Source organism: Hippichthys cyanospilos, chromosome 1, assembly GCF_059441005.1.
Source record: "Hippichthys cyanospilos isolate Australia breed blue-spotted pipefish chromosome 1, RoL_Hcya_1.0, whole genome shotgun sequence".
Taxonomy (NCBI): domain Eukaryota; kingdom Metazoa; phylum Chordata; class Actinopteri; order Syngnathiformes; family Syngnathidae; genus Hippichthys; species Hippichthys cyanospilos.
This window is the reverse complement of record NC_142369.1, coordinates 6,976,317-7,000,000: the sequence shown is the minus strand read 5'-3', so window position 1 is coordinate 7,000,000 and position 23,684 is coordinate 6,976,317. Positions and strand designations below refer to the sequence as shown.

Genomic DNA, 23,684 nt, shown 5'->3' with positions numbered 1-23,684 from the left:
GTGATCCCGCAAACAAAATACATCCGAACTGTAAAAATACAATAAAAACTGACATAAATGGAACATCAAACATTTTAAGACTGAATTGGGGCCACAAAAAAAACAAAAAAATCATACAAATATTCATAATTGGAAAGATTGTCACGGAGATGTGAAAATTTGGAGCACCCATAAGGAAGGTTTAAATAGTCCAGTGGAACACGTTGTCCGACGTTGACGTCGTCCTGATGGAGACTGTGTCCGAACGTTTTCATCCAGTGTGTGACTTCCGAAGCCGTTCATAAATATCCCCACGCCCCGCCCCCAACGCCATTTTGCAACCTGCAAAACTGCCTCTCTTTTCATCCCTCCCAACGCAAGCGCCTGAAAAGTCTTTTCCACATGTTCACATTGCTTCACACGATGTCTTTTATTTTTGGGAAAAATATCATCCCTTTCGTCTGCGAAAAAATATCCTCAACAAAACTCCTATGCTAAATGCGACCATTTCAAATGCCACCTTCGCAGTTCCAAGCTTTGACACTTTCACCATCAAACGATTAAAAAAAAAAAAAACACTATAAAAGCCATCAGGGGTCCTTAAACCTCAGTATGAGGAAAACAAAGTTCAGATGTTCTAGTAGACTTTTCATGACGCTCATCACGAGATTAATTTGAGGAATTGACCGTAATGAATAAAAAAAAAAAAAAAAAAGCTGTCAGGCTGAAGCGATTGCGTGCAAGTAAAGTCACATGACCAGCAAGTACCAATCAGCGACAACTAAAAAAGAAGGAATTATTTATGTCGGTATTGAACGATTTAAAAATCCATCATTCTACCGATTATATCCGAGATTAAATGAATAATCGGATAGAAATGTCATCTCACGTTAACTCATTCAATGCCAGGGATGTATTTTCACGTATTTTAAATCCGGTCATTCAATCCCAAATACTTCGGTAGTGATTTAATACTGAATTATGTTTTTCTTCTTTTATTGCCTGCTTTATGATTTGCTCAATTGTGGAACGTAGTCTGCTTGGAGAAGTGAACAGAATAAGAATTTCATGCATCTTGAATGTCAAGAAATTCATGTCCTCAATTATCGTTTTAATACTTAAGTATCTGGGATTGAAAGTCCAGACTCTCAAAAAACATGAAAATATGTCCCAGTCATTAAATGAGTTAAAGTGTATTGCAAAAAAGAAAATAAAAATATCACATTAATTTTCACTATTATTTAGTGAAAAATAAAAACAATTAAACATAACAAATCCCTCAGATGGTGCTGGCCAAATTTTTGGGAACTTAAGTGATTGCAGTCATCGTTTCGGAAAGTAAACAGCTGACGTTGGCAAATGTATTTTGATTAAAAACAAAAGATAATCAATCTGCTTTTATCAAATAAACAGAAATCAGAGAATAATTACTGTCAAGAGGCGGAAATTTGGACAATTTCGAAAAACTCGTTGAGTAAAAAAGTTGTCAATTGATTTGATCATCGATTACTCGTCGATTAATCGATCGTTCCGAATCGCAGCCAACCTTCGGGAAGTTGAGGTCAAATGCCAGGAAAAAGCCAAACGGGAGAGCTGAAGTTTATTTGAGGGCGGTGTTGGTAACGTGACAAATGATAAAGCAAACGTGTGAACGTGTCCGGTCCAACAGAGTCGGCCATTGTGCTCCGTTGACACAAATAAAGTCAATCTGATTGGGACTTGCTGGTCATGTGACAAACATCTCATCTGTTGCTTGAAAAAGAAGTCGGAATGCTGGCGAGTCATGCGGGGGATCCAATTGGATTTTTTGTATTGCTACAGTGGCATTCTTTGGCGTATTTTTTTTTTCCGAGGGGGGGGGGGGGGGGGGGGTGAATCCCTGCAGTTGTGCTGGAATGTGAGCGAGATGTTATCTCCTTCCAGAGTGGAATGCACGGGTCATCCTTTTTTGTCTGGCCCTTTTTTTTTTTTTTTTTTTTTCTGCTCGACATAACGCGCTTTTCTGTGAAGCGCCAAAGGTTGCTTTGAGCTAAACCGATCCCTGCAAAACAAGCGCTCCAAAACGACCGCTGACGTCCTGTCAGTCTGCAACAGAGGTAGAGGGAGAAGAAGTCGGTCCACAAAACCGTGAACGTGTTTCGCTGGCTTTTGGGTTTCCGAATTTATGGAGCTCCCGGAAATGACATGGGGAAAAAAAAAAAAAAAATCCAGTTTTGGCCACAGTTTGGCATCCAAAATGCTGATTGTATGAAATGAAGTACTTATTTGTGAGCTGCTGTGGCGTCACACAATTTTGTCCATTTGCAAACTTGAGTAAACAAGTCGCATCTTTGAAGGTAATTAGGTCCAATCCTCTCCTTGTCAGTGAGCAGAGAAGGGAGGGGTGAGCAGTTACGCGCAGAGTTTTTCCATTGGAGTGACACGAAACACTACAGATGGGGAAAATGAAGCTTCATAATGCACTTGTGATTTTCTATCAGTGGTTGTTAATGTGGGGGTTCGTGGCCTGTCTGCAGGGAGTCCGTGAAATCATTTGGATGTTTTGGAGCTGATTTTGTTTGTTTTTTGGGGCCGCCTCTGGCCGCTGTTGATAGTGCGCAGTTTGTCTACCAAGATAAAAGCCATTGTAATATCTAGGAAGGACAGAATATTGGGTTATTAATAAAAAAATATATTCATTTCATTTTATTTCACAATAAATTGTGAAAGTATTCATGACTCTTCAATAAAGCAACCAATTCAACCGGTTTACTGTTTAAAAATGAAAAATGTGTCAAAATGCATTCCGTGTCCACTATTGCTTGCGTTTTGTTTTTTTTCCCCAATGAAATGAGACCTTGATATTTTTTTTTCTCCATGTCAACTCTGAGGCCCCGTACAAAGCTGATGTCAAAATCCGGCCCGGACTAGCAGGGGAACGTGAAGTGCGACTTGAGAAACGCTGATTTTTTTTAGAAGCGGTCATCTCGGAGTTGAGTGGGAGACTTGAAGGGTTTGAGCCCCAGAGTCCTTCGGGGGCGGACTCGCTCTTTGGTTCCGTCCTGGGTCTTGCCGCACGCCGCCCAGCCCAGGTCGATGAGAGGCGAGTCGGCCGGGTTGAGCGGCGCGATGCGGAACGACGGCAGCGTGGGCGAGCCGTTGGCGGAGCACGGCGCCGAACGCGAGGTGGGGAAAGGCGCGGAGAAGGGGTCGAAGGGCGACGTTTTGTCCGAGGCGCCCGACGGGTCGGCCCTGAGGGCAAAGGGGTCGAAAGCGGGCGAAGGGAAGGGGTCGTAGTTGGTGAAGGGGTTGGTGGGGGAGGGCCGGTAGCCCAGGGGGGCGCTGTCCGAGCGGCTCGCGTTACGGCCGCCGCCCGAAGCGGCGCCGCCCGCCGAGATGAAACTCCAGGCGTCGATGCGGGGCCGTATGGGCGAGGGGCGGGGACGCGGGATGACGTTTACCTCCAGGCGGCAGGTTTTGGGGCTCCGAAGGGCGGCGTTGGGGTGGAGCGAGTCGGGAGCGGGGGGCTTTTCGTCAGAGTCCTGCGTGTCTTGGCACAGGGGCAGGTCCAGGACTGGAAAGGACACAAAGAATTTTGCGAGTTTAGTTCCCGCGTTAAGTGTAACTGCAATAAAAAAAGGATCGGCATCTTTATTTATTATTTTTTTGGTATTTCGGGTCCCCCCCTTTTTTTCAGTTTTAGACTAACCTGTAACCTGTATAAATGCTGTTAAATAAGAACAGCTGTTGAACGTTGATTTATATCGATTTTTTGTTTTGTTAGTGTTAAAAAGGATAGTGATAGGGTATACTCGTACAATTTTTATAGATAATAAGATTATTTATAGTGGGCGTGGAGAGTCGGGGGCGTGCAAGGTTTTCTCTTTCCTAGGGGGGCTTAGCAAAATAGAATTGAGAAGCACTGAGCTAACCGACGAGGCCGAGTTCCATATCAATCAAACTTACTGAATAACTTTTGAATCATCATCGTTGTCAATTGCTATGTATGTTAATTCAAGATTTTAAAACACGGGATTAGCGGCTAGCAGCACTCAAATGGCCCATGTCAGCTGGCGAAAGAGGTCAGATTATTTTTTAAAGGCAGTTTAATAGACGTAAATGTCACAAGTGACAGTTTCCGTGCCTACTGATCACTTTTTAACAAAACAGGGTTATTCAGATGTGCTTTTGGTTTTAGCCAGGAAAAATCTCCTCTGTGCTTTTGACATCACTTTCTTTCACAAACCAACGAGGAAGATATTTGTTGAAAATCTCACTAAATCTTCTAAAGCGCAAAATCTTCCGCTGCTCAGCATTTTAAGTTGAACTCAATACCTAAACACGAAACATTTAAGCGTTTCACACGAAGTGCAAATGTTTTGTCCTGTCTACTCAACTAATAACTTTCATTTTTATCCAAACACCCAATTATTCATTTTCAACCTGATATTTGAAAAGCAAAATATTTGATAGTTGCGGTTTTCACGACATGTGAGGCCACCACCAAAAGGTGCGCTGATAAAAAAAGAGCAGAACACCTTTGATAAATGTGTTTAGGGAAGTTGTCAACTTTGAAAAATTCTCAAAGGTTTCAAGCCTCCGACACGTGCCGATCACGTTCATCTTTCAAGTTGATGTTGCCATATCATCCGGAAGTCTTGTGAAAGGCGTTTACCCACCGAGCTGGGAGCCTCGCAGGCCCGGACTGGACCTCCTCCTCCTGTCGCCCCTGTGCTCCGAGCCCTCGGAAGCCGTGTCCCCGTTGGCCGAGACGAAGGCCGGGTCGCGCTCTCCCGGAGCGCTGTCCGTCCGCGCGGCGCGCTCGCGTCCCGTGCCGGGCGGCGTGACGGGCAGCGGCTTCAGTTCTTGACACCGCAGGGCTAAATCCAAAAGCGGCTTGGGAAGCGGCTCGGGAGCGGAGAAGCTGATGAGGTCGTCCACCACGGGGGGTTCCCCGACGGAGGACTTGCTGGGCGAGCTCTCCGAAAAAGAGGCGGCGCACTCCTCAAGGGACGGAGGATGAGTTCGAGGGGGCACTTTCGGGGAGACGTCCAAGCATCGGCCCAGGCCCACGGAAGCCAGGAGGGAGCCGCTGCCCAGCAGAGCGCGGTGGGTGCTCTTAATCAGGCCGAGCGGAGCCCTGTCCGGCCTGGGGGAGCCCGCCGGGGAAGAGCCCCCTTCTTCGCTGCCAGAGTCTCCTTGGTGAAGAGGAAGTCGCAGGCTGTCTTTCACCGGGGAGCCTGCCAAAGACGCATGTCCACATTGAGTCATTCAAACGCAAAAAAAGAGGACCACGTGTGTTTATGGAATTTGTAAAATACTCCATGCAATGCATCTGTCAACATTTAGTTATTTAAAAGAAAATATTCACAGTGGTACAGAGAATATAGAGGACTAGGTAGAAAACTAGGACTAGGTGAAAATCTGCTTACAATGGACACCCACTGAAATTAGGAGGTAACAAATGCTTTTTTAATACGTAGGAACTACATTTTTCAATTCATTGGCTGGAATCTGTATTTTTTTTTATTGCCAAAAATCGTCATCGGGCTCAAAAAATACAAATGCAATTCGTTCGGGCTCGACTAAAAACAATTGACTTTGGTCACTAGCCAACTGCAGGCAGTGTTGAACGTTTATTTATTTCAGAAAAACAAAGCATGTCTCAAATTAGAGGTTCAATTCACAATAAGACATTTGTGAGAAAATCTTTTTCTTTCAAGTGCGATATCTCAAAACAGCGATTTCTGTGTTTAAATAACATTAATTTGAATGCAAAGGCTTAATTCAAATGATTATTTATATCTCTAATTCGATATGTATACATCCATTTCAGAGCGTGTGCAAAGAACAATGCAAAATGCACTTCTGCCGAGCTTCGCCTAATCGCCTCATTGTTGTCAACAATGCGTGGATAATTTTTTCGGCGGACTTTGACTTTTACGTGCACTTGAACAAGCCGGAATGGATGTCGGCAAGTAGGGGAGAAAAAGCGAAGGGCAACTTTCCACAAGAACATCCCAAGTAAGATGATCAGCAAATCATCTCTGAATCGGGGGGGGGCAACTTTTAAGCGAGGTCGCGTTGAACTCAGAGAAATGCGCGGTATGTGGCCAGTTTACCATTGTGAGCCAGTGGAGGGGTGGGCGTGTACTCCTCAAAGTCGTCCGCAGCTTCTCCGTTCTCACCGCAGTGCGACAGCAACAGCTTGGCTCTCATCGACAAGCTGGTCATGCGAAGAAACATGAAGGTGTGAATAAAAGCCGTAAAATCTTCTCGGGTTTGGAACGTGCGCAATGTAGTACCTGCTCTCCTGAGGACTGAGCCGCAGGACTTTGGGGCTCTTGGGACTTTTGGGACTCTGAGGCCTCCAGTGAGGGCTCAACTTATGCTCGCCGTTGGCCTGCTTTTGAGACGGGGCCTCCAAGGGCCACATCGGGCTCAGCCCAAACGACCTGCTGTTGTCACTGGGACTGACTGCGGACAAAAGGAAGGAGCGTCATGTCGAATGCAACAACCGGACCCGGGGAAAAACGCGACTCGACGGCTCCCTCTGCTGCGGCAATCATGTTAGTGTATGCAAAAGCTGCGGCAGGCGACCCAGGAGGTGCGCCGATCCACACAGGAAGTCAGAGATTATTTGCTTTACGGCAGACTTTTGACAAAGAGCTTGTGCGAGGTCAACAGGATGTGGAAGGAGAAGGGCGGGCGGGGCATTTGGGAAAAGGAGGAAATGACGAGGCGGGCGGCCACACCAAGGGAGACGCACGGGGACTGACGGAAAGGTCCGACGCTTTGAGAACAGGAATCGAAAGTAGCATCCACTCACGCTGGATTGCGCGGAAGCGCGGGCCGAACGACGGAGAGGAGCCTGAGCCCAAATCGGGAGAGTTCCGCCTCTTCTCCAGGCCCGGGGATGCCTGCACTGTGATCTTGTGGATGAAATCTGGGGGGGAAAAAAAAAACAAAAAACTTAAACGTCATCCCCAACGTTCTTTATTTTTCCAAGTTTCATACTTGAACACTGTTTGTTATGCTGGGAGTGTACTGGGCACGCGACGCGGGAAAACAGAGAGAGGAAATGGAATAACAAAGGCTGTAGGTGCAAATATGCAAGGAGGAAAAAGAGGAAAGGAGTGGGAGAGGGATACCTACATAAAACGCCAGGCAATGCGGCCATGGACAGGAAGTGGCGAGGCGTGGTCGGCTCCCTTTCGGAATCAAAATCACCTTTCTTGGCCAAGAATCTTAAAAGACGTCTAGTTCATTGTGTCTTACATAGTGTCCTTTTGTGTCCATTGTGTCCTTCATTTGACATGTTCCTCGGCCTCTATTATAGCGGCGTGTAGCATAAATTAGCTGCTCGGTAGTAGCACTCGAGTGCTCCATATAGGCTGGCGTGATGGACGCAAATGACTGCATGATTTGATGCTCACAGCCTGACACAGCTGCTGTACTTACTGATCACTTTTTAACAAAACATGCACTGTTTCAGCCTGTAAAGATATATATAGATATATATATATATATATATATATATATATATATATATATATATATATATATATATATATATATATATATATATATATATATATTTATTAACTCCCCAAATTATAGGACACACCTGTATATAGGACGCAACCTTAATTTTAGGGTCAAATTCTGGTATTGTTACCATGTTTAGGAAGCACTAACAGTTTTGCGACAATGTAAAAACTGTAGCAGAACAGAATAGGTTGTCATATTTGGATATTATTCCAATTTTCTTGTGTTCATATATGTAAGTAACATATTTGTTGCGGGTAAAGTTAAATGTGTTTCAGATTTCCCACATTGTGAGCTGTCAGTGAATCGTGCGCCAGTGTAACGTTGAATATGCCTGAAGCAGTTTTTCCTTTTCCTTGCGACGCAGCTTGAGTTCATTTTGCTATAAATACCCGGTCGTGCACACCCATGTTCCACCAAGTTTCGAACTGTGTGTATATGCCAAAAGGCCACAATCAATAAAGGTGAGTCAAAATAGATTTTTGACTAAGCTGAGCAATGAATGACTTAATGTATTCAGTGTCGGCCCAGCAAAAAATGGATGTTTAACGTCAATAGCCACCAATGGTAGCGAAAGGGATAATCTGGGTTTTTTGAATTGCGCTTCCGCTGTCAACAGGGCAGCCACGCACAAACCTTGGGGCATGCTGATCTTTTCGCCGTTCTTGCTCTTGAGTTTGTGCTTCTTGAAGGTGCCCTTGCGCTTCTTGACGTTGGGTTTCTCCTGGTTCTGGTTCTGGTTCAGGTGCAAGATGAGGAGGCTGAGTTCCCGCTCGAAAACGTCCTGCTCCCACTGGGCCAGCTGCTGCTCGCGCTGCCGCAGGAACTCCTCGTGGGACTTCTGCTCCAGCGCCGCGCGCTTCAGCTCCTCCTCGCGACAACGCAGCTCCTAAGGTGACAAAACCTAAACGTTAAACTGAAATCAAGTAAAATAGGAAGGAAAATCAAAATCCTCAGTCCTACCTTTTCCTTGGCACGCAGCTCATCAAACATGTCCTGGATCTCAAGCTTCCAGTCGTCCTGCAGCGAGTGGAAGGAGTCCTGCGGCATCTCCTCCTTCACTTGCTGCTCCAGCGCAGTCAGTTGAGCCAGGATGGAGCCAAAGTTGGGTCTGCGATGCGGGTCCTGGTCCCAGCACTCTGAGACGCAAAGCAAACCAGTCAGTGGAAAACGTGAAGGGAAATCCACCGGCTTCCAGCCCGGTTTCACTTCTTTTTGAGCTTTTCTTTCAATCCTTCAGGGCCTGAAATAAGGAAGTCCTCGAATGATTCATTTACTGACGTGAAAATGTGATTTGTGCACTCATGCCAGTTGTTTGGGAATTGTCCAATTCTAAAAATCACTGCTCTAGCGTAAAGCCCATTATAGAAACATTCCAAACTGTGAGGCTTAACATTCAATCCCAAAGACATTTTTATGATTTTTAGGAGTCCGGAGTATTTGTTTATCTTTTTCATTTTTTTCCAAGTGTTTGGCTAAATGAATGTCTGAAATGGATGGTTCTGAATTAATGAACTAAAATAATCAATTACTTTAGTATCTACAGTAAACTATTACTTAAGAAAGTATACATAAAGTACTTGATTATATCAGTACTTAATTCATTTAGAACTTAACTACCTAAATTAATCGATTAGTGCTTAATGAACTCTTAGTGTCAAGAGTTTTTGGAAAAGGAAACCCCTAGAGGGCCAGTATATTTAGTATTTTCACTCTTATTTCAGGGCCAGCCGAATATTGTGTGCTATGTTTATGTAAATATGGATGCTGACATATGAAAGATTGACTTCCATTCCTTACTTTGAATTGCAAGTAGATAATAGCTGTGTTATAAGTGTGGAAACACTGCCATCCAATGTTCACAGTTATCACTACAATGGGCTTATATTAGGTAAGCATTAGTCAAGGGTGTCAGTTACCCTATATAAAAAAAAAAATATTTGATGAGAATTGTATTTTTTAAATTATTATTACAATTTTAAAAGACGAGAATTCTCGTACGTGGCACTGAGCGAGTTCATTAATGAACGAATTCTTCTAAATTGACAAAGCATTTTAGATCATATTTTAGTCAAACACTTAAAAATGTATTTGAAAATAAAACAAACACACACACAAATGAAAATGTGTCTTTGGGATTGAATGAGTTACTGTATTTAACATGTTGAAGTAGTAATAACAATTATGGCATTACAAAGAGATCAGATCGAAATCCCCCCCATCAGGACAGTACGTACCTGACATGAGCTGAGCGAAGGGTTCGGGACACGTGGAAGGGATTGGCAGTGTTAGCTTGTTGACAGCCACGCCGTACGCCACAGCCAGCCCGTCAATGCCTTTGTAGGGCGCCTCTCCCGTCAGCAGCTCCCACAGCAGAACCCCGTAACTGCGCAAGCAACAAGGCGGCAATAAGAAACTTTATTTTGGGAGATTTGACTGTATTCCTCTGACTGACCGATTGTGTGCCGAAATTTGGACTGGTCAAAAAAATCAAATGAATACAGTTCAGGTTATCCGGACCAGCAGAACTGATTCTGAAGTCTTTGGGGATGGCAACAAACTGAGACTGTGAGCTTCCCTGGGCATGTCGATGCACATCAAATATACATGGGGGGAACGCGCATTACTCAAGGACTTGTTTCTCTCTTAGTTGGCAAATTGTCCCATAAGTGTGACTTAATGACCCAGGTAGGTTCCTCTTCTCTTACGCTTGACAGCAAATGCACTGTGCACAAATGTGAATTCAACATCCAGCCTTCATGAGAACGCCAATCTACAACCGTGGCGCTCGATTCTCAGTTGAGCGATCCTGTGTGTTTAAATGAGGCGCAATGTCCAAAATTTACAAAGCAAACAGCGATGTGAAAGCACTTATTTTGAGGCTTGTAAATGATATTATTTATGCGTTGGGCGGGTGCCTTCAAAAGGGCGTGGCCTGGCAACCGGTAACGGAAGCTCAAGTAGCGGTTGCTCCTTTGGACTGTTTTCATTTTGTATTTTGTAGAAGCAAAAAAAGAGAGAGGAATTGCTTTGAAAGAATTTGAAATGGAATCTTTTCTTCTTTTTTTTTTTTTTTTAACACAGTACAGTAGCGTTACCAAAGCAATGGGATACAATTTTGCACACACACACACACACACACACACACACACACGCCAGCCTTGCGTCCAAAGAAGAGTCCCAGAACTTGGATCTCCCACACTGTCAATTATCTTTTGTTCGAGCACTGTGGCGATATAACTAAATGCGGAGTGTACAGGCCCTAACCTTTTTTTTCCCCTTCTTATTTTGCACTTTAATTACAACTTGTGCACCATGCCAGCACGCAGAGATGCAACTCCGAGGCTCGCCCTTTTGCGCTCGTCGTCTCAGATGAGAAGGACTAGTGGAGGACGGATGACTCTTTAATTTAGGAGCAACCAGCCTGCCTCTTTGCGCTCTCATTTCGCTTCTAACTCGAGACATGGACAGTAGCAGGAAGATGTTAATGTGACAAATGCAATCCAGTTTAGTATGGTGACTATGTGAAGTAGAATTATCTTTTAAGTATATATATATATATATATATATATATATATGAGCATAATGAATGCTTCTACTATTTCAACATGCGCACACACACATCCCCATGCAGACAAAGGGCTGGTGTGGTTCTTCCTTCTGGGTCAATACAAGAGACAATGGGCCTGTGCGCTCCACATGTCCCATAACAAAGCACAGTGCTGCTCTCTGAAGAGACGCGTCATCATCACACGGCCGCCATCAATCATCAAATTACTCCTCTTTCCCCTCTCACCCCTCAGTGCACAAGAGTCAGTCATCAAAGGTCAATGATGCACGGCAAACTGACTAAAAGAAAAAGAAACAAAAAAATCCCACCTCCACACATCGCTGCCTTTGGAGAAGGTGGAGGACTTGATGACCTCGGGGGCCATCCAGGCGTAGGTGCCCGCCGTGCTCATCTTGGTGGTCTTGTGCCACTCCCTGGCCAAGCCAAAGTCGGTGATTTTAAGCGTCAGAGCCTCCATGCAGTCGTTCTCGATGGGCTGTGCCAGGAGGACTGCAATCGGAGAAACAAAACGATTAACAACATTCACAGCCTTCCACCACCACCACCACCAATTTGTTTTATTTTTTAACATTGGCAAAAATATTCAGCCAAATGGCTGATATTTGCTGTTTCTTTTAATGTTTTACCTTTATGTACTCTGAATCATCCACTGAAGTCATATACAAGTAACACTCGTGTCCTTATTTATTACACATAAATCAAAGCCATAACCTTGTATTGGCCCAATCTGTCATACAAAACAAAGCAAATCTTCAGTTTGACACGCAAGGACTAAGTGAGCTATACAAGGAAGTTGTGCAAAGAATTGACCTGGATGTCACTACACAAGACCTAAAATTAGTTTGTTTAAAAAAACAAAACAAAACATGAAACACATAGCGCAAAAGAAATCAACTCATTCAATCCCAAAGACATATTTATATGTCTTTACAGAGTCCTGACATCCCATCTCAGGAACTAATTTACAGATTTTTAGCCCCAAAATACTGTATTAGAGCAAAGGAGGGTCCTTATATAGTTTTTTCTTTGAAATAAATAAATAAATTGCCTTTGATTTAATGCCCAAGTCTTTTGAAAGACATGTCAAAATATGTCGTTGTGAGTGAATGGGTTAAGCAAAAATGTGTAAAATATGACTCTTGTTGAACAACTAGGAACACAAACGTCATGTTTTTATTGACTTTATTATTTGCGCCATGCAATCCATTCTGGGAAACGAAAAGGAAAAGGTTATTGTAATAAAAGTATCGTAATAAACAATGACACCAAAATTGATGTAAATGGTTAGAGTCCATCATGGTAAAAAAAGATATATATTTCAGCGATTTGGACAATTATTTTGAGTTGCTGTTTCATAATTGCCTGATTTTATGGTAATATATATTTGAAGATGTCATTTTTCTGGCCCAGCCCTATTTTGGCGTGCCGGTCGCGAGCGATTCTCAGCCTCTCTGTGCGACATCCTGTGCCGCGGCCCGTCGCCCGGAGGCCCAGCTTTTGACGTCACAAAGGAATGCATCACAAGAGCTTTTGTTGTCCGCTCTGGATGCGCGGTGTGTTTTAAGGGGTTAGGAGCGATGCGGACTTCCAAACACAGGCACGCCACCGGCGCAACCAAATGACATTGAGCAACCTCGGCACGCATTCCTTCTTCTGCTTCCTGAGTCAAGGCGCGGGGCACCCATGGGTCAGCCTTTAGCCGGTCCCAAGCTAACTGGGGCAAAATTCAAGCTTAAGTGTGCATTCGTGACTCCAGGGTGGGCATGGCAGCACCCCCCCCCCCCCCCCCGCCGCCGAACAGATCCCGACACTCCAACCTGACGCGTCTTGCCCAGACAGCACGCTCGATGGCCTGATAGAGAAGCAGAAGCGACGACGTGGGCCTAAACAAAACTCTCCGTGGCAACGGGAGCGTGTTTGGTATTGTTTGTTGTCGCGCGGAACACAAGCGAGTGTGTGTCAGTTATCGGACTGACTCAACAGAATCGACGCAGTTAGGCAATTCTGCAGGCCGTAAAAGCTTTGCTCTAGTTCTCAAATACGCTACATTTCATAACACAATACAATGTGTGATTCAACTGTAACATCTGTGATATGAGAGGATGCTTTCAGGGAACTCTGACATCAATAGGGTCAGAGTGTCATTTTGAGAAAGTTGAGTACAACGCTAACAGGAGCCAAACATGTGTTGAAACGATGCTCATGAATTTTATTGGGTGGTCCGATGATGATTTATGGCAAAAAAAAAAAAAAAAAATACAGATTATTGATTAATGATTAAAAAATGAATAAATTAGCACTTCATTCCTCTCAATGCTTTTCAATAGGTGTAAACTATATGCAGATTATCACTAGTCACGGGCCTATTACATGCATATTCCTTGAGGGGGTCAACAGCAAATAGATGCTCATTAAAATATAATTATAATGAAAAGAATTCCTGTCATATATGTATGTGCTACTAATAAATGGGTGTCACATTCATGCTTTATATACTGTATATATATATATATATATATATATATATATATATATATATACACATATACACATACACACATTTCTGAATTTCTGAGCACAGCTTCCTTGCTTTGCTTACCTAATTATTGGTTTTAATTAGGATTTGCTTTGTTTTCTCTGCAGAATATGCTTATCCGCAAATGATATATATTTAAGGCTACAAGGTTATATGGCTTTATGGTTAATAAATATTGACACCAATGTTACTTGTATACAGGTGCTGGAAATGGTTTAGGCTTCAGAGAGTACATATAAAGTACATAAAAAGTTCAAATCAGGTTAAAAAAAGTTCAAAGAATCAGGCTATTTTGCCAATTGTTTTGGGCCACTGCTTGTAGTTAGTTTGGGTTAATCAGCCAATTATTCTGTAATACTGATACTTGTTCTTATTTTAAAGTATCGTGACCTGAGTTGGCAGTCTCTTTGAACACTTTTACAAAATAGAACTTAAATAAAACATTTTTGCTCTTGATTTTATTACATTTTAATATTGTAAAAAATTGGTCATTCTTTCAAATGTCTGTTTGTAACTACTCGCAGGTTGAGTACTCAAGCTGCATCAGTCAGGAAAAAGTGGCACCTATCATCTCTAAAAAAAAAAACAAATATGGACAAGATCTTGGCATTTCAATACTTTTGAAGGGGACTTATACCGTATACATACAGTAGCTATTTTACCAAAGAGTCACTGCTCTGGCCTGGTCTCACATATTCAAGAGGAAACGGCTGGCTTTTTACGCTGCGATTCATATAACGGCCAAAAGCAATTATACCAATCCCGTGTGCTTTTAACGCCTCTCGGATGACCCCTCCCTTTCCCACCCCGCCACTCGGCTCCGCCCCTCCCCTTGTCGCCTCACACCCGTAGGCGAGTGGAGCATTCCGCCAGGGCGGGGGCTTTCCCCGGGAAGAACGGGAGCTTTGTCCCCCCCCCCCCGAGGGACGAGGCCACGGGCTGACAGACAGCCTGGCAACCTCTGACCGGGCCGACCAGCGAGGCGGAGCCAACGCCGCTCAATTCTACAAGATGGAAGACCGCAGGTGATTTAGACCCCCGATTCCCAACATCTATCAGGAAACGGTCCAATTTCACGTCAGTGATACAAAAACCTATCATGGAACTGGAGATGATTGTCCATGATGAAGGTGGTAAAATTCTGGAGGAAGGCTACTCTCCGATTAATGATTCTATGCGCAAATGATCCGGGCCGAGGGTGCCTTTAAAATGGTCACTTATTAACAAGTCCCTGTGTCAAAATGCGACGTCTCTCTCCCTGCGCCGGCGTCCAAATCTACGACTGCGAAGCGTCCAAACAACAGGACAAAATCCAAAACAGGAAAGTCCCTTTTGAGCAATCTTGTTTGCCTTTGCGCCACATCTGAAGAAGCAAAAGGGCAACGCGCACACAACATGGTACTCTTCAGCTACTCCTCGGTTGTTTACAGACGTATAATTGTGACCTTTCGAAACCTCTTGGAAGAGACACCGGTATCTCTCGGGCAGGAAAGGAAGTGCCATGGAACTAAACATTAGGAAGAAGGAGCCAAAAGGTGAGATGGCCGCTGAGCCCCGCAAAGAAAAGGCTCCTTTTCTTTTCCTCCTTTGCTTGGGAGCTGTCTTGTGATCGGGACTGCACGTAAATGAGCAAACTCAAGTTGAAAAAGGAAAATAAAAAAAGTATTTTTCTACGTACAATTATGAACACTGAAGACAGAAGACCAAATAACACATTTTGACTCAATTACGGATGACCAATTATTATAAAGTTTGATGATCAACTTTTTTTTTTTACTAAATTTTATACTGCACAGAAGACTAACTTTCCTCTCTAGAAACATGAGATTTTAGACAAATCTTTCTTTTTTTTCCCCAAGAGACAAATATGCACATTTGAGTCAGCGTGGTTTGGTAAAAAGTGATCAGTAGGAATGGCAACTGTGTTAGGCTATCAGCATTAAAGTGTGCAGATTATTTGGAGCAGTCGAGTGCTACTAGTTAGCGGGTAATCTATGCTAACCATAACAGAGCTTGAGCCACCAGTAATCACTGGCAAAAATGTCAATATTAGCGTAGTTAATACTTTCTTAGCACCCTGAATTGACGATTGAACGTGCGAGGAACAGTTGCAGCAGAAAGACTAGTCAAGTTGTTGCACCATGACACGCTGCCAGGAACAACTTCAAAATAAAAGTGTGCTAAGACATTTGTGTAAAAAATTTTAAAACGGGGCTACTCAAATTACTCTTGACTCATTACAGCCCTGATTTCATATATCCCAAACATTAAAAAAAGAGGAAAGAAAAAAAAAACTGTCAAAGATTTTGAGGAACAGTATTATGAATTCCATTTTAGAACAAGGCTGCCCAGCAACAAGTATTGTTGATTTGATTTGATTATTCTTTATGTCCAATAAGTACATTTTAAAACCACATTTTTCACCTACTGTTGACTGAATATGACATCTCACAGGTGTCAAACTCCAGTCCTCAAGGGCCGGTATCTAGCGTGTTTTCAAACCTTCTCTCTCAAACACGGGTGATTCAAACGATTAGGATCATTTTTAAGCTCCTACGGCGCTTGCCAATGAGCTAATCGTTCAAATTAGGTGTGTTGGGGGAAAGAAAATTGGAAAACATGCAGGATACCGGCCCTCGAGGACTTATTTTCAAAATCCTGAAATTGAAACTGATGATGTACCGATGATGAAATTAATTTGATTTAATGCCCGGCCCTACACTTAAATGTGTTGACATTATTTTCATGAGTGGGTTTATAGACTTTAAAAATGTAAAATGCTGACACTTTAACCAATAAGTGAAACTCCAATTATGTACTGTAAATGTCCATATTACAAAGGAGTTGCGCTTCAACAAGGCACGCACAATGCAGCCATCACGAGTCAGCTGAGTGGAGCATGATGAAGCAGACAAACATCCAATTGGGTGACATTTCATCCATTTTGTGTTGGACACGATCCATGGGAACAAACAACTCCCTACACCAACTAACAGGAAATTTAAAAAAATAAATAAAACAAAACACATAACAATAACTAGTTCTTTCTCACTAAAGGGACCACACCAAAATGGCCCCTGCGTAACAGTGTTGAGATTCACCTCCCTGCCCTAGAAATCGACGCGATTAAATATTAACGCGTGCACATGCAAACACTACAAAAACAGAAACCGCACAAACACAACTTATGTGGAGTTTGCATCTGGTAAATGAAAACATACTGGTGGAGGCATGGCTCAAGAATGCCCAATCGCAGAACAAGAGAGAAAAAAAAAAAACATACCAAAAACAACAATAACAAAAAAAGACCTGTTGATCCCACAAATCTAACGGACTTCTTCCTGAAGAGAAAAACCAGAGGTCATTGAGTTCCAAGTGCTAAGCTTGGCATATTTACCGCCACACTTTTACGGCATGTAGCGATGAGCTATTCCGGGTTACAAAGACGGTTTTGCAAAGATATCTCACTCTTCCTGAAATATAGCAACCGTTTCGGGGGGGGGTTACCGAGGTTAACGCGTGTCGCGCAGGTTCAGAAATGTGCTGACTTGGCACATGTGCACCTTGCACAGGTTTGGGAGCGGCGACTTGGATTCAACACCGGATGTTTGGATCTAAAAAAGGAAACCGAGTCAACAAAGGCGGCTCCTCTCTTATTTGCTATTGTTAAATAATTGTCCAAATTATTCTAAAGAATACAGGTCAATGTATACATTTCATAGATTTCGCAAGTCTCTCTTTTGTCCAAACCGGGCAAATAACATGTCATTTAGAAAGTGGAGTGGCCGGCAGTGGAAACAAACATGCAATTTAATCTAAGTCAGGCTTAAAATAAAATTTGACTGTTTGCTACGCTGCCCTGACGTCCACTCTCAGAAGAAGATAGGAAAACACTGACTTGGGGAAAGCCAGTATACGCACGCATAGAATACCGATAGGGCCTTGTATGGACTGAAACCACGATTTGCTAACCACAAATTTCAAACTATCAGTCAGAAAAGACAAAGACACCTAAAACACGCCTCATCTGATCAACAAAGTAGACATTGGCGAGGTTATTATTCAGGAATAACAAAAAAAGACCCATAATGCATTGCTGGCTCATAAAGATAGTGCTTTGAACAGAAACACTTGCTAGCTTACTATCTATGTACTATATATATGTGTGTGTACTAAAAGTCCAAATAACCAAAACACACTTAAGTAGATCACAAAAAATGAGACTATCTAGGCTGTCAACATTTCTTCAAACTTGCTCCTTTGATTGGATCAGTATCAGTCAAAAATCCAAACAAATTATTCAGGTAGGCCAAAATTCCAAGACATCAAAAGGTCAAAATTAGCATTACGTTTCAAATGCTGACACTTGTTTAAGAAACTTAAGTATCACAGCTAGGACATTAATTGATGACAAAAGCAATGTGGGCAGCAGAATATGTCATGTGCGAAAGCAGTCAGTCCAAAAATGGCAGCCTCCTGTCATGTTAGAGTAAAGAAAAGAAGGAAAAAATATATATATTTTTTTTCTTTGATGTGTCTTGTCTAAACAATGCATTCTGATTAAGATTGCAAAAAAAAAAATCACCCGTTTTTATCCATCTAAGGCCGTTTTGTCAATCGTGTCGACTGAAAACAATATCACAGTTGCTTAGGTAACGGCCAATCATGACTCACCTGTTCGCTGGGTTTGGTCATGTGACATTTACAAGCTAAACCATGATTGGTCATTACCAAATGTGAGGCAGAATGGCTGCCCCTGAGATGGAGAAAAACAGGTGGATTTTACTGCTTAATTCATACTCCACAAACACAATAATATTAAGAATGTTTAGACTAGTGGGGCCAAAAAAAATCTTATTGTAAAACTAATAAAACTAAGGTTTTATTTCAAAGTTTTTTTTTTTTTAATGTGTGCAGGTGGTTGCCGCAATGCATTCTGGTCCACGACATGCACGAGTTCACCACAAAATGGCAACGGCAGAAAAGAAGAACTCCTCTTAGGGAACTGATGGCGTAATCGTCTATATTCCGTGCAGCTCGCTCTATTTTCTTCACTTTCATTTTATTTCGGTTATTGTGCGACAACAACTCGTCTTGCTAAACGGCCGGTCTTAGGAAATAAGCCACCCGCTGCGGCACGACAACAGGATATTGCTCAGTGTCATAGGAGGCCAGTCGCCGCGCAGACATGTAAGGGCAGGCCTGGAAGTGGGGGATAAAAAAATAAATAAGAAAAATAAGAAAAAAGAAAAACAGGGGTAAAGCGATAGGATCTGGTGAGCACACAAAAAGGGACTGTGCTGGCGTATACGCCACGAGAACTCTTGCTGGACCTGGAGGTCTCCCTAAAGCGGACTCGGTTTATATATCTCCAATTTCTACACCCTTAGCCAGTCGTAATCTTTGTTTTGAGATGGTTTCAACATAGAATGTATAGCGGGCGTTGGGGGTGGGGCTGATTTTGCAGCAGCACAGATACCATCGCAGAGCTGAGTGACTGTATGCAGCCTGGCAGGAATGATAATAACAAAGGGGGGCTTGTTGTTATGCTCAGGTGCCTCCGTTAACGGGCCGGCTCGCTTTATTAGCGATGCGTCTGCGGCTTCAATTTCCTGCATCAAAGTCCAATTGGATTTCAGGCCCAGTCGGGTATTTTTGCTGAAAAACTAAGGCGTGGTGTTTGGTCCTATCAACAACACATATTTGCGAACTTCGCGGTGCCTGCTGGTGTCGAGGGGCATCGGCCTACCTTTTTGGGGATCCATGCTCGGATCCCGTAAACCGGACGCGACCAACAAAGAAATATTTTGACGGGCCAGAAAACAAAACAAATATTTTTTTAATTCTAGTCCCACCATTCTGGTCTAATGGGAGACAACCACCACTGTTTTGTTAAGATTGTATTTTTTTTTTGGTTTTATGAACTGTTTTGTATTATTTTGTTACTGAAATAAAGGTTCGAGTTTCTGGCATGAAACATTTTCAAGTAGTCGCTTGAAAATTTATGAAAGATGATGGGTAACGTCTTTTCATAAATGTTAGTGAGGGATGTCCTATGCTATAGTTCATGCAGAACCGTTAGAATTCAAATAACCGTAATCTAAAGACTTTTGGGTCATCTTGTTTAGAAGGTTTTAAATTCAAAAACAAAAAATATATTCAACAAGGCCACCTTTATTGAGGTCAAGCCAAGAGTGATTCACAAAGGTCCGAGTACCAGTCAAGATGAGATCAAGAGTTAATGCTAATTCTTGATGGTTGCTACTACCAAGTTTTATGAACACGCAGCTGGCCGACATGACTGAAAGAAAAAGACTGCATGCTATGACGCACGCAGCCCAATAACCAATCAGAAGGCTATTTGTATGGACGTCCGATACCACTTTTTCCAGACTGAGATTAATAGGAATAACCGATACCAAATACTGATACCACTAGCACTTTTAATACACAACATATCCCCTCAAAAAAAAAAAAAACACAGAAGGTGCATGAAACTATTTTTTTAATTTGTAATTTTTTCTTTCCTGATTGTAAAACAGCTACAAGAGAGCGTCCGATACCGGTACCGGTTTCCATGGCGAGTATCGCTACTTTGAAATACGGCCAGGTATCGACCTGATACCAATACTAACCCTATTTTAGTTTGCTAATCTGACCAACTTGTTCAAGTTTCTCTTGAAGAAGGACATAAAAACAAAGCTGGACTCGACAATAAATGTATTTTGTGAGTCCAATGACTAAGTCTAAGACAAGTCTTAAATCATGTCTGGACTCCAGTACTACAGCCCGGTATAAAGAGGCCGACTGCCTCAACGGCAAACATAATCTCATTATTATTTTTTTGTTTTCCTTCAGTTTACCTTTGAGACCCGCTACCAAATATCCGGGTCCTGGTTCGCAGCTCAGTGTTTAGCGTTAGCTGCCGTAAATTCGCTGTCAATGCTGGATGCGGATATTGACCTAAAAGCAAGCTACATTAGCAACCGCACTTGAGTCAACAGACTCGACTGAAGCACCAGCCTTGTGGCGGACCTTTAAAAAAAGGTCGTCTTTGTGCCAAGTACAGCCTTGTAAAGTCGAACAAGGAACCATCAAGACACTTCATTTACAAGACTCCACTGTGCTTATTCCATCTATACCACATGGCACAAAAGTGACAACAATATACAGTATATCAGATACATATAATATACAAGACCAAAAAATAAGAAATGATGTGGTGCAGAATGCGCAACGCATTGGGGGAACCACTGGATTGATTGTCAAAATAATCAATTATTTTTTGATAATCAATTGTTCAGATGCCCTTTTTATCAAAAAGTCCAAATGCTGAAAATTGCAGCTTCTCAACAGCAAATGTTTTCTGATTTCTCTTGTCCTCCTTGAAAGCAGTTAGCGTTATCTTTAGTTTGTGCTGAATCAAACTAATGTTTGATTCTAAAGAAGCTTGAGGTGAATTAACAATGAGTGCATCATGATTCATTTGTTTATTTTCTGCACCGGATGTCCTGTATTTCAGGAAAAGCGATGATCTAAAATGTTGCCTTTTTCATCCGATTCATTGATTAATCAAAAAATAATAAGCAAATGGATCCATTTTTTAAATAATCGCTAGTTGCATAGAGATCTTTTCTGGCCTTTGTGGTCAATTGAGCATTTTGTAGAACAGTGATTCTAAAGGTCATGAATCGAAGTCTAAGGACAGTTCAGTTGAATTGAATAGCGTGCGTTTTCATCTTTATCACATTCACTGCCACTGACGGCTATGTACGTCAAACATCCATTTTTACCGGGTTGGCAAAAATTTGTATTTAAACCATATGGACAATTCTTTTGTAACCTGTGTGTAATACGTATGCTTTTTTTCCCCAGATTATTTCCTTATATTCAACCAGAACGTTTTGATTTTGAAGCTGTCCCCGAACATTATCAAGGCTACCCACGATCGAGGAACTTACTATTGTTGGACTTGAGGTCTCGGTGGATGACCGGGACGATGGCCTCGCTGTGAAGGTACAGCATCCCGCGAGCGATTTGCACGGCCCAGTTGACGAGGACGTGAGGCGGGATGCGGCGACCCGCCAGCGCCCGGCTCAGGGGCCCACCCGAAGCGTACTCCATGATGAGGCACAGGTTGGGCTCCTGCAGGCAAACGCCTTTCAGGGCGATGATGTTGGGGTGAGTAAGCATGGCGAAGAGCCGCGCCTCCTGCCGGACGTTCTGCGCCGTCACGCTGATGTCCTCATCCGGGTCCTGGCGGGCGGCCTTCACCGCCACCAGCGCGCCGCGCCACATACCGCGGTACACCTTCCCGAAGCCTCCCACCCCGATCACCTCGTGGAGGCTGAGCTCGCGGAAATTCACCACGGCGGGTTCGAACTCTCCCACCATGGCGGGGCCCAGGTCGTTGACCACGGCGCTGCCCGGGAGCTTCCCATATCCGCTGGGCTTGAAGGAGCCATAGTTGGAGGGGAAGATGCCCACCTTGTTGTTGACCTTGCCCGCCCACCACCCTTCATCCCCGGAGATCTCGGAGTCCAGAGAGAGGACCTCCACCAGGTCGCCCTTCCGCAAGGTGAGCTCGTCTTTACAAGACGCCTCATAGTCAAACAGGGCCGTCCACACGGGGTTTGTGAAGTTGCCTTTTTGCGATTGTTCCAAGTTCTTCCAGTTGGACAACGGGCCTCGGCTGAATATGTTCTTCAGTGGCTCCATGGAGCCTCCGACGCTTTTTTTGACTGGATCGGACTCTGCACCTCGAGGGTTTGAAAATAAAGTACAGAGGAGTACTTTATCACGCCTCGCTCCCTTTCCCGTCCGTTTTGTTGGTTCATCAGGGATGAGTGAAATGTTCAAGAGGGAGGATGGACTCGTAAATAAACAGCGCTTGAGCTAATTCGACCAGACAGGAAGCGAACGTGCGCGGCATCTTCTGGGGCCAGGTTAGGATGGTGGGAATTGGGGTCATTCGCAAATTCGGTGCCGTGCAGTCTCAAGTCATGCGCTGTGTGGTTTCCCAACACATGGTTAGAGCACAATATAATGTCATGTAATCAGCAGCCTGTATTTCACACACTCATAATGAGAGCATTAGCTCCTTTGCTTGGCACCAGCTGAATGCAGCTATTGAAAGCTTGAAAAGACAAGAAGCTGACAGAGGTTCATCAAAGGTTTCTGACTTCAAGGTCTTTTTTTCCCCACTATCTTTAGCCAATAAAGAGATTTTAATGTTGCTATTTAAGGAACGTATAATAGCAAGCTCCCGATGGATCTCCAAAGCTTGCGCATTGGACTGTTTAAGGTCTTCAAAATGACAAAAAAACATTGAGGATCTGACAAAGGTTCGGCATGGCTTCCTCACTGGACTAGGAGATCTGCTTTTCAGAATTTTTAGCCGTTAGGTAGTGTCGAAACTTACTATTGGAGGCTGCAATGATTAAAGACTAAAGTTCCTCAAAGAATTCTGACTGAATTTGAAGATCAATTGTTAAATATCTCTGGTCATTAAGTAAAGTTAATCACAGCTTTTGAAGGAATACGAGGGCAGCAAAGACAATAAGCTGACAAAGGTTCATCCAGGCTTCCTGACTGGACTCTTGAGGTCTGTTTTTTAAGTATTTTTAGCCATTAAGTAGTGTGGGCCAGCTCAAGCAGGAAACGCAGAGGAGTGCAGAGAAGAATAGCAGGAAAAGGGAGCATTCAGTTGAGCCGGACCAGTGTGTTTTTACGACAACGTTCAGGGGTGACCACTGCGCGTTTCCCCACAAAACTTCAAGCAAAGTGGTCAAACGTAAAAGAAAATCCCACAGGAGAAACGACGATGCTCGTTAGTAACGGCTTCCCAAAACAACATGCCGGCCCTTATCTTGCCAAAGTGGTGGACCCCATCCTCCTCATCCTCACGGTGCTGGTTTCTGAGCGGCGTCGAGCGGCTGGTTCGGTCCGTTGCGCCACTCCGATGTACACGAAGGGAGTTTCCCGTCTTGAAAACAGCGATAATCCCATCCAGAGCGTGTTATTATATTCCTATTCGTCGCCCCGCGGACCTCGAAGCAACTTCTATGTCCG

General features: G+C 43.4%; 1 protein-coding gene and 2 long non-coding RNA genes across 3 annotated transcripts in view; 2 read left to right on the top strand and 1 right to left on the bottom strand.

The window, feature by feature from the left end:
- The window catches only part of LOC148428867 (uncharacterized), a 15,606-nt gene extending 7,043 nt beyond the window's left edge, over positions 1-8,563 (top strand). Inside the window, exons 2-3 of the long non-coding RNA XR_015867928.1 lie at positions 8,252-8,400; positions 8,488-8,563. This is a non-coding gene — a long non-coding RNA (uncharacterized LOC148428867). The remainder of the gene's footprint in view (positions 1-8,251; positions 8,401-8,487) is intronic.
- LOC148428865 (mitogen-activated protein kinase kinase kinase 11) overlaps positions 1-22,773 on the bottom strand; it is a 22,998-nt gene extending 225 nt beyond the window's left edge. Inside the window, exons 1-10 of the mRNA XM_088434683.1 lie at positions 21,575-22,773; positions 11,386-11,566; positions 9,744-9,892; positions 8,470-8,645; positions 8,143-8,395; positions 6,788-6,904; positions 6,264-6,435; positions 6,081-6,184; positions 4,638-5,198; positions 1-3,532 (exon numbers count right to left, since the gene is read on the bottom strand). The exon at positions 1-3,532 is cut by the window's left edge and continues 225 nt beyond it. Of these exons, the coding sequence (XP_088290809.1) occupies positions 2,931-3,532; positions 4,638-5,198; positions 6,081-6,184; positions 6,264-6,435; positions 6,788-6,904; positions 8,143-8,395; positions 8,470-8,645; positions 9,744-9,892; positions 11,386-11,566; positions 21,575-22,331 (3,072 nt within the window). The 5' untranslated portion in view covers positions 22,332-22,773 and the 3' untranslated portion in view covers positions 1-2,930. The remainder of the gene's footprint in view (positions 3,533-4,637; positions 5,199-6,080; positions 6,185-6,263; positions 6,436-6,787; positions 6,905-8,142; positions 8,396-8,469; positions 8,646-9,743; positions 9,893-11,385; positions 11,567-21,574) is intronic.
- Positions 14,650-22,413, top strand: LOC148428866 (uncharacterized). Its single transcript, XR_015867927.1, has 3 exons — positions 14,650-15,148; positions 18,531-22,191; positions 22,279-22,413. It is a non-coding gene; the product is annotated as an uncharacterized LOC148428866 (long non-coding RNA).
- Positions 22,774-23,684: the final 911 nt, after the last annotated feature.